The sequence below is a fragment of the Ammospiza caudacuta genome, chromosome 28, assembly GCF_027887145.1.
Source record: "Ammospiza caudacuta isolate bAmmCau1 chromosome 28, bAmmCau1.pri, whole genome shotgun sequence".
Lineage (NCBI taxonomy): Eukaryota > Metazoa > Chordata > Aves > Passeriformes > Passerellidae > Ammospiza > Ammospiza caudacuta.
In genome coordinates, this window is record NC_080620.1 from 3593938 (window position 1) to 3604369 (window position 10432).

General features: G+C 55.6%; 1 protein-coding gene across 3 annotated transcripts; it reads left to right on the forward strand.

The window, feature by feature from the left end:
- The first annotated feature begins 603 nt into the window (after positions 1-603).
- Positions 604-8722, forward strand: TLE5 (TLE family member 5, transcriptional modulator). 3 transcript variants are annotated; one of them, XM_058821139.1, is made up of 7 exons: positions 604-758; positions 1066-1163; positions 2553-2616; positions 4668-4712; positions 5833-5895; positions 7285-7359; positions 8487-8722. In XM_058821139.1, the coding sequence occupies exons 1-7, from the start codon at positions 732-734 to the stop codon at positions 8703-8705; spliced, it is 591 nt and encodes a 196-aa protein (XP_058677122.1). In that variant the 5' UTR covers positions 604-731; the 3' UTR covers positions 8706-8722. The 3 variants fall into 3 exon arrangements, with proteins under 3 accessions (XP_058677122.1, XP_058677121.1, XP_058677123.1); XM_058821138.1 differs by having other exon boundaries at positions 614-758; positions 8484-8722; XM_058821140.1 differs by having other exon boundaries at positions 693-758; positions 1087-1163; positions 8484-8722.
- Positions 8723-10432: the final 1710 nt, after the last annotated feature.

Below are 10432 nucleotides of genomic sequence, written 5' to 3' on the forward strand. Positions count from 1 at the left end.
CCAAGGGCAACGCTGAAATAAAGCAAAACGAAACTCTGGGTTAAAAAATGCCTGTTCTGCTTGGGGAAGGGCGAGGAGCTCAGTGCCCGAAGGGCCGGTCCGGGGCTCCGGATGCGCCTCAGGCCAGGCGAGCCCTGGGCTCTGAGGGGCTCGGGCAGGGACACCGGAGGGACCGGGGGCTCGGGCAGGGACACCCAGCGGATCCCGGGCTCGGAAGGGCCGGGAGCTCGGGCAGGGATACCGGAGGGGTCGGGAGGCTCGGGCAGGGACACCCGGCGGGCCGCGCACCGGAGGCTGAGGGGAGCAAAGCCCGGCGGGGCAAGGCCCGTGCCGACCACGGGGCCGCATCCCCCATGCCCCGCCACAGTGGGGGCACGGAACGGGGCCCAGCCCGGTGCTCGCGGCCGGCGGCGCCGCTTGGCGGGGGCGGGGACCGGCGGGGGCGGGCGCGGCCGTGGGCCCGCCCGGGCCGGGGAGGCGGCGGCGGCGGCAGGTGGTGCCGAGCAGCCGCAGGACGGAGCCGGAGCCGCAGCCGCCATTAGACAATAGGCGCCGGCGGCGGGAGCGGCGCGGGGCGAGCGGCGCGGCCGGGGCGGGGCGGCCGCGGGGCCGGGGCGGCCGGACCCGGCGCGGACAAAGGCGGCGGCGGCGGCGCGGGGAGCCGCGGCGGGGGCGGCAGGCGGCAGCGGGCCGCTCCGTGAGGGGACCGAGCCGCAACCTGGCAACCTGACATGATGTTTCCACAAAGCCGGCACTCGGTACGGCGCGGCCCGGGGCCGGAGCGGCCGCGGGGCGGGGCCGGGCGCCGGCGGGGCCGCGGGGGCTGCCCGGGGGCTGCCCGGCCTCCCTCGGCCCCGCGGGCTCCGGGGGATCGAGCGCCTCCCGCCGCCGGTGCCGAGGGGCGGCGGCAGGCGGGGAAGGGGCCCCACGGGTGACCTTGGGCGCGTCCCGGGCACGGGCGCTGCCCCCCGGCGGGGGCTCGGGCCCCGGGGCGGCGAGAGCGGGGCGGGCTCGGGGCCCGGCGGGCGCCGGCTCCGGCCCCAGCGCTGTCTCCTGTTGTTCAAGGGCTCCTCTCACCTGCCTCAGCAGCTGAAGTTCACGACCTCCGACTCGTGCGACCGCATCAAGGACGAGTTCCAGCTGCTGCAGGCCCAGTACCACAGGTACGTGCTGCCCACGGGGCCGTCCCGGTGCACGGGAATCGCTCCGGTTCTTCCGCTCGTTGCTTCGCTCCCGGGACCGGGTGAGGATTTGGGGAAGGGGAGCCGGTGGTGTAGCTTGGGACAGCTTTGGCCTTGGTGGTGTCCACATGGGAGCCCGGCGAGGAGAACGCCCATTCCCTTCCCCAGCCAAGGTCTTTCCTGCAAGTGCTGCTCAGCCAGGACTGCACAGACACTCGCCAGGCCTCCTGCCTCTTGCTGGGAGTTTTCCTCAGTTTTTCTCTCTGGCTGCCATTCCTGGACTGCAAATGCTGCAGGGAGCACTTAGAATCCAAAAGCATCTACTTTTCTGTGAATGTGTGTGGAAATAGTGCTGCTGACCCAAAAGCTGGCTTGAGACAATCTGTTGCTTTGCCTGTGTGTGTGTCTGTCATAAACACGAAGCCCTTTGGTTTAAATTATCTGGGTGATGCCCTCTGCCACAGCCTGGTGCTGATTTTGGTGTGTGCATTGGTGCCATGTGGCTGCAATGTCCCCCAGCCCGGGCTCTGCCTGTGAGTTTGTAGTGGTGTCATTTTGGCAGGAGCAGGCAGAAAAATTGCTGGGAAGTGGCCATTTCCTTGTGTCTCTGTGCCTTGGCAGTGCCAGCAGGGGAGAAGGGGTTCCTGCTGAAAGGGAAGCTTTCCCCCCATGCCGCTCCACCCCCTTGGACTTAATCTGCTCAAGAAGGAGCAGGTTTTGTGTAGGTGAAGCTGTTTCTTGTTTGAAACATAAAACCACAGCACATGCTGGCTGCAGTTGCTCGGCTGGTGAGTTGGAGTCTCATAAAACACTGGGAGCAGCGGCACTTTCTCTGTAGGGTGTGAAGAATCTAGGAGAGAGGGAAAAAATCCTTGCTTCTGGAGGGATGTGCTGCACTTGGGCCTCCCCCCCTCCCCTTCCACCCCCATTCATCCAGAAGTGGGTCTGGCTTTGGTTTTGATGTTGTACTGGAACATCTCTTGAGTGCTGCAGACAGGTTCTGTGCCAGAATCTGTCCCCAGCTGCCAGCGAGCTGTTGAGGAAAGGCAAACCCCTCCCTGGGCAGCCAACTCTGCTTCTCCCCAGCTTCCTGTGGAATGGATTTGCCTGCAGGGAGGTCAGTGCTCTGCTGGGGGATAGCCTTGTGTCCTTTCCCTGAGTGTGTGCTGAGAAAGTGGGAGCAAGGCTCTGTGTGGTCACCACAGCCTGTCTGGGCTCTGCTCTGGCCGCCCCTTGAAAAATCCAGATAATGATATCCAAGAATCCAGCCTGGCCGGGATGAGGCCGTGCAGGAAGCAGCTGCTCTGTGGAGATCAACTCTCTCACCTCCTGTTTGTGGTTTTTTTTCCTTACTGTTTTCTGGCTTTTCAGCTTGAAGTTGGAATGTGACAAACTAGCCAGCGAGAAATCGGAGATGCAGCGTCACTACGTCATGGTAAGGAGCAGCCCAGAGCAGAGTGTGTGGGTGGCAACACCAGCAGGTGCCTGTGCCTGGGCTGTGCCAGAGCTCCAGGGCTCTCAGCAGGGCTGGAATTGGCTCTTTTCTGAAAATGGGGTTGTTTTGTGTTGGCTGCATGCAGGGGGTTGTTGAAATGCATGGTGGGAGGGAGTTTTTTGATGGATTGCTTGGTGGGAGCTTGGCTCAAAGGAAGTGACAGCTTCCTTTACACACCTGAGGAGGTGATGCAAGGTGCTGGTGTGCAGGAGTTTGGGGACTCTGGGAAGGTCATGGCCAGTGCAGGTGTTTGGGGATAAAACACCTGGTGAGAGATAAAACAATACTCTGAGAAGTCGTGAAACTGGAAAACCCCACAAGCCAGCTGTGAGTTCGAAGCAGAAATCAACTTCTGTGCCCTGTGCACCTTGTGGTGACCCCACAGCCTTGCTGAGCCGTGGTGCTGAGTGCTGGCACGTGTGTCCCAGGCATGAGGAGTGGTGCCACGTGTGGGCAGCAGGCTTGGCTGTGGCTTTCCAAGCAAACAGCCACGTTCTGGTGAGCAGGGTGAGGGTTTTGCCTGCCAGGTAATGCCTCAGGAGCCCTTGTGGCACAGCCAGGCAGGGCTGTGGTCTCTTCCTTTCCTGTCATGGAGTTAATGATAGGAGGCTGCAGTACTGTCCATGAAGATGAGCTGGTTCCTGCTTGCCAGCTGCTGCACCTGCCCTGGAAAGAAGAGATAAGATGTTGAAATTAATAGAGCAGCTCTTCAGAGCAGAGTTAAGACTTAAAAAAGCAGAAATAAGGGAAGCTAGCTGGCCCCTTCTCAGCTGTTGTGGCCAGACTCTGAGGCTGTGGGGAGCAAGGTGTGCTTGGGGCTGGGGACAAGGAGAAGAGCTCACAGCTTTCCTGGTGTGCTCATGGGGATGCCTGCCCCATTCTCACTGGTAAACAATTGCTTCCTGTGCAGTCTGCACGGAAACCCTCATCTCCAGCAGCGGCCAAGATACATTTTTTTAAATTTATTTTTATTTTTTCTTTCCCCTTAATGCTGGCAGTCGCCAGAATTGATTCAGGTTGCTGTCAGCAGCAGAGGGAAGGGCTGCTGCTCGTGGTGCAGTGCTGGAGGCTCTGCAGGCACAGCAGCTCCTGCTGCCGCTCCCCAGCACGGGGAGGGCTCCTGTGAATGTGCAAAGCTGCTACAGCTGCTCTGGTTTTTTTGAATAAAGTCACAATTGGCAGCTTGGGGGACGGGCTCCTGCTTCCTGCTCGGTCTTCAGAATGCAAAGAAGCCTCGAGAGCCCGCAGCAGGCTGAGATCATCCTGATACCGAGCCGGGCTCTGTCGCCCGTACCAGGGTGCCAGTGATCTTCAGCTAAAGGAGCACAGATGTGGATTGTTCTTTTTTCCCTTTGCAAGAATCAGGATTGCAGGCTGCAGGAGGAGGTTTCTAAACTCTCAAAACATCAGCTTGCTAACAGCTTCTTCCAGGGCTCAGGAATTAGCTGCTTGTGCCAATAGATTGTCTGTAGCTGCCTGTTGCTGCTGTGCAGGGGTTTTCTGGGTGGATTGTTTTTGTGTGTGGAGGGGGAGGTTTCCACATAACTCCTTCCTAAACAGCTGGAGCTGTGTGCAGCTGGATGTGTTACTTGCTAGCTGAAGTCCAGTTGTGATCTCTCCCATTTGCTGCTGAAGGAGTCATGTGGGCTTTAGGACCTTGGCCAGGCAGAGCTCACAGAGCCAGGCTGCCTCTCTCTCTCCTGGCTGTGCTTAGGGGAGTCTGGAGCCCTGAGCCTTTTTCCAGGTTTGATGCAGCATCACTCACTCTCACCTCGGTGCAGACTGTGGAAAAGTGTCTGTGAGGGGAATCCTGTGGGGCAAAACTCCAGTCTGGAGCAGGGTGGGCAGGGAGCACCTGGAGGGGGTCTCTGTGCTTGCCTTTGTTTCCTGGGGCTTGCCTCTGCTCCCCTTTGTAGAAAACCCTGCCAGGGATTCAGTGGCGTTTCCCAGCACTTAAAATTCATTTTGTTCTCTTCTCTCCTGCTCTGCAGTACTATGAGATGTCCTACGGGCTGAATATTGAAATGCACAAACAGGTAGGGGGGTAAAAGCATCTCCAAGTGCTGCAGTTCCTGGGGAAGGTGGGCTGTCTGCTCTGAGCTTCCCTCTGTCACTTCAGCTGCCTTTCAGGAGCTAGAAATGCCATCAGCCTGTAAAATGTCAGAGCTGCCTTTGAGATGCAGGGCCCCCCACATCTCAGGATCACAATGGGATCCCATCCTGGGCTCTGGGCACCCTGTGGTTCTCCCCAGGATCTGAACAGGTATTTGAGCACCAGGAAGGGTCTGGAGCTTCAGCTTGGAGACTCTCTGGCAGCCTGGATGGATAAGTTTGCTCATTACCCTCAGTGGTGGTTAAGTTGTTAATTATCCCCAGTGACTAATTACCTGTGGTGTTAACAACATGAGCCTCCTCTCTGAGCCTGTCTCTATCTGGCTTCAGCTCCAGCCACAAAGTCCTGACTCAGTTTAAGCCTCTTAGCACAGTTCTGTTCCTCACAAAGGCACTTGGTGCTTCTGATCCCATTGCCCTTGTTGCTAAGCCCATGAGACTGGCTTCCCTGGGAAAACCTGGATCTTGGAGAAGAGTCTGAGCCACAAATCCTCCCACAAACATCTCCCAGCCTGATCTGTTCCCTGTGCTGCTCTTGGGGTCCCCTCAGCTGGTTTTGGTGTGTACCTATAGCCTTTGACTCTGTTTTGAGTCCTTTAGAAAGTGATTTGTAAAGGACTGAAAGCTTCACTATTTAGAGAAAAAAAAACATTTAACAGCCCAGAAGGTGCCAGTGCTGCTGTGAGGCTCCTGAGGAGGCTGAACAGCCATGAGTGTGTCTGTCTGTCCACATGGCAGATGTAATTCAGCACATCCCCACCTGGCTCTGCAGGAACTCTGCTCTCTGGTTGCTCCCAATTTATTAAATAAATGTTGGGGACCTGAAGAGGAATAATGAAACCTTGCTCTTTGCAGTCAGCAGCATCCCTTCATTTAACCATGCAGGGAGGAGCCTCAGGGGGGCAAGGGGATCCCCATGGCACCAGGGTGCTGCCAGGAGGGTGGGTTTTGTCACAGAAGAGGAGGGAAGGTGAGGCAGCTGATGCTGTGCCTGCTCAATCCTGATCTCTCTCACTTTTCCTTTCTATTTCTCCCACCTTTTAGGCTGAAATTGTCAAGAGGCTAAATGGGATTTGTGCACAGGTTCTGCCCTACCTTTCACAAGAGGTGAGTCCCCAGTTTGGGGGGTGTGTTGGCATGGAGGCTGCTGTCCCTCTGCGGTGTCACAGCCCTGCAGCACAGGCACCCCTGGGCTGGCAAACCCTTGCTTGCCCTCAGCCCAGCCCTTCAGGGCAGTGTTGGCTCCTGGAGCACTGTGTGGTGCTCTGTTAATCCACCCTAAAATTTCTGTCTTGCTCTATATATATTACTATATTCTAAAACTCTAAACTCTTAAGTTTTCTACCCTGTGATATTACACACTTCAAATCAAACTACACACCCATAATCCCAGTGTTATCAATCAATTTTGGAAGGTTTCTCCACACTCTCAGGTCAAATGCTGTGGGGTCAGAGTCTGTCAGCACAGAAAGTGTAAAATTCTCAGTATCCAGAACTCCAGTTCCCTTTTGTGGGACAAAGCTGCTCCTGCTCTCTCCATCAGCCACGTCAGCAGTGGCAGCTTTGGGTGGTAATTGTGGGAGAAGGACACTTAAAAAAAAATACCTCCATATGGAGGATACCTCCTCTCATCCTCTTTGAGATCTGGTTCCTCTGCCTCATTAATTAATGCAGCTGATGGGCTCCTCCCACTCCCCTGAGAAATTAATTGGGGGAGGGGGTGCTTGGGAGTCTGTGTCTGAGGCAGGGGAGGATTAAGCACTTCCAGAGCTGCATTTTCTGTCTCCCCACGGAGGCTGAGCCCTGAGCAGCTCTCCTGGCCCTTTGGGGGTTGGAGGGTTCTTGCCTGGGCTCAGTGCTGGGCTTGGGGCACAGGTTCTGCTTTTCCCACCCACCTGTTCTTAGGACAGACAAAGTCTCTTGCTGATCAGATCAGGGTTGCCTAATAACTAAGCCCCAGCTAAATCTTGTGCATCTTAATGCAATCCTTAACCCTGTCCTGCTGCCAAAATGAAAAGAAAAATCCCCTTGCTGAAGTGCAGTGGGCAGTCCTGGTGTTTCAGAGACCTCATGCTTTACAAGGAGCAAGTACAGTTCTCCTTTATTTATTTTGAATTGTATGATCCATCCATTTTTTCTGCCTGGATTTGGAACATCCAGCTGCTGCTGAAGTTGGTCTCCAGGATGTGTCTCAAGGAGTTTCACAAGAGATTCTGATTTTTAGGGCTTGTTTTGTGTAGGTGAAGGGTGGCAGGATGAGGCGCTGCCCACCCTGGAGCCTTCTGGCCAAGGATCTCTGGGTGTGTGGAGAGCAGGACAAGGGTGGGGATAAGAGGGAACCTGTTTGACCCTGTGGTGAGGAAGAGGATGAGGCAAAGGTGTTTCCTTGTCTGGGTGTGTGCAGGTGTAACCAGCCTGACTGTGTGGACTTGATGCCTGTCTGCTTCCCTGTAGCACTCCAAGTGACCCCAAATTCTTCTGTTTTTTCCTTGGCAGCATCAGCAGCAAGTCTTGGGAGCCATTGAACGAGCTAAGCAGGTCACAGCACCAGAACTGAACTCCATCATCCGTGTACGTGAGGGTTGGGTTGGGCTGGGAGGGAATTCTGGCCTCTGGGATGTGAATTCTTGACCTGGGGACATCAGGGGACCCTGCTCTGGTGCTGAGGCTGCAAGGCTGGGCTGGCACAGGGCTGGTGGCAGCCTGGTGGTGTGTGCAGGGATCCCTGCTCTGCCCCAGCAGAGGAGCTTTGGTTTTGAGCAGGACCAGAGCAGGCACTCAGCATGAAAACACCATCTGCTCTTGGTCAGAGTTGTGACTGAGGGCTTTATCTGCAGCCTTGGGACGTGCCAGAGCCTGGGGCCAGATGTCCTGTGGGGTAGGGGCTGTGTGTCCTGCTGGGGACACAGTGTTGAGTCTACCCTTGAGGCTGTCACAGCAGCAGGACTGAGAACCTCAGGTTGGGTTGGAAAAGAGCTTCAAGCTTATTTAAACCCCTACTTTAACCAAGTGCACTCAAAATGACAATGTCCCCATTGTGTCTGTGTGTCTGTCCATCCTTCCCTACAGCAGCACCTCAGGGTTGGGTGGGAAAAGAGCTTCAAGGTTATTTAAACCCCTGCTTTAACCAAGTGCACTCAGAATGACAATACCCCTGTCATGTCTGTGTGTCTGTCCATCCTTCCCTACAGCAGCAGCACTTCAGGGTTGGGTGGGAAAAGACCTTGGAGCTTATTTAAACCCCTTTTGAACCTCCATTGCTGCCACACTCTGACCAAATGCACTCAAAATGACAATTTGAGTGACATTGTGTCTGTGTGTCTTTCCATCGTTCCCTACAGCAGCAGCACCTCAGGTTTGGGTGGGAAAAGAGCTTCAAGCTTGTTTAAACCCAAGTGCACTCAAAATGACAAAACCCCTGTTGTGTCTGTCCATCCTTCCCTACAGCAGCAGCACTTCAGGGCTAGGTGGGAAAAGAGCTTCAAGCTTGTTTAAACCCCTGTTTTAACCAAGTGCACTCAAAATGACAAACCCCTGTTGTGTCTGTGTGTCTGTCCATGGTTCCCTACAGCAACAGCACCTCAGAGTTGGGTGGGAAAAGACGTTCAAGCTTGTTTAAACCCCTACTTTAACCAAGTGCACTCAGAATAACAAACCCCTGTTGTGTCTGTGTGTCTGTCCATGGTTCCCTACAGCAGCAGCTCCAGGCTCACCAGCTGTCCCAGCTCCAAGCCCTCGCTCTGCCCCTGACCCCGCTGCCCGTGGGGCTCCAGCCTCCCTCTCTGCCCGCTGTCAGCGCTGGCACCGGGCTCCTGTCGCTGTCAGCCCTGGGCTCTCAGGCTCACCTCTCCAAGGAGGACAAGAACGGCCACGATGGGGATGCCCACCAAGATGATGATGGCGAGAAATCGGATTAGAGAGCGCCCGTGGGGCCGGGGGAAGGGGCTGGGCTGGGGGAGGGAGGGAGGGAGGGAGGAGGGAGGGAGGGGCGGGTTAGTGCAAAATGCAGTATCTCTCTCTGCTCGCTGTGCAGCAGGGCCGTGGTGACCCGTGCTGGGTGGCAGCTGGCCAAGGCCCGTCCCCAAGGGCGGGTGGCAGCGCCTGGGGGTGTCCCCAGCGCCGTCCCCGGCTGCTGCACAGCGATGCAAAGCGCCATAGCATTACCCGTGTGGCCAATCGTGCTGTCCCCGTGCCCAGCCTGCCTTCCCTGTCCCTCCTCCTCCTCCTCACAGAGCAGACTCTGCCTGCTCTGGGGCCACTTTGGCCCCTGGCTGTCCCTCGGTGCCATGTGGCCCCATCCCTCCACCTGCTGCTCCCTCTCTCGGTATTTAAAGATTGCCCCTTGATCCTAACGGTTCTGCACAACTCCCTGCTAGGATCCCTGGCCCAGAACAACCTCCTCCTCTTCCTCCCCCAGGTGCTCTTGGTCTCGTGTGCCCCACGTCCCTCCTGCACTAATACCAGGCCTAATAACAGCCTTGCTGTTCTGCATGTACCTGTTCTCAACCAGGGGCTTCACCCTGGGCTGGAGGGGGGTCCAGGTGGGCTGGGCAGAGGGGGCAGGCAGACCAAGAGCCTTCCCCAGCCTCCCCCTCCCTGTGCCCCTGCCCTGTGTAGAGGATACAGCAGCTTTCTCTGTTCTTATCTCCGTGCGCTAGCGTGTCTTCTTAAAAAACAAAAATGGTAAAAAAAAAAAAATAAAATAAATAATAATCTGGTGTTTGTATATAGTTCTTTAGAAAGATCTTGTTTTGCTTTTTGTGTTTAATCACTTGACCTATAATAAGAGGAACTGAAAATGCTGTATCAAGGACGTACAAGCTGTGCCTTTCAAATAAAGAAATAAGAAGGTTGGTTAAAACAGTGACTTGCTGCTGCTTTCTTGTTGCCTTTGGGATGGCTTTAAAATACTTCCCTGTGTCTCCTGTCCTTTCATATGGGGGAATCAGCTGGGGAGAACAGAGTTTTCCTGGTGTGGGAGGTGTCTGGAGGTGCTAGGAAATCCCAGATTATTCCTTTCCTCTTGGATGTGCTGCTCTCCCTCCCTGGAGGATTCTCTGGGTTTGGGGTTAACATTCACAGCTCTGCCTTCTCTTGTAAGGGCTGATGGAATGGGGCAGTCCCTGTGGCTGGTTAAAACCATGACTTGCTGCTGCTTTCTTACTGCCTTCGGGATGACTAAAATATTTTCCTGTGCCTCCTGTCCCTTCAGATGGGGGAATCAGCTGGGGAGAACTGAGTTTTCCTGGTGTGAGAAGTGTCTGGAGGTGCAGCTCTCCTTCCTGCAGGTGCTAGCAAATCCCAGATTATTCCTTCCCCGTTGGATGTGATGCTTTCCCTCCCTGGAGGTTTCTCTGGGAACCAGGATGAGCAGAGTTAACATTCACAGCTCTGCCTTCTAGGGGCTGGTGGAATGGGGCTGTCCCTGTGGCTGGTTAAAACAGACTTGCTGTTTTAACCAGGCACATGGTTAAAATATGGTTAAAACCATGACTTGCTGTTGCTTTCTTGTTGCCTTTGGGATGACTTTAAAACACTTCCCTGTGCCTCCTGTCCCTTCAGAATCAGCTGGGGAGAACTGAGTTTTCCTGGTGTGGGAGGTGTCTGGAGTGGCAGCAAATCCCAGATTATTCCTTTCCTGTTG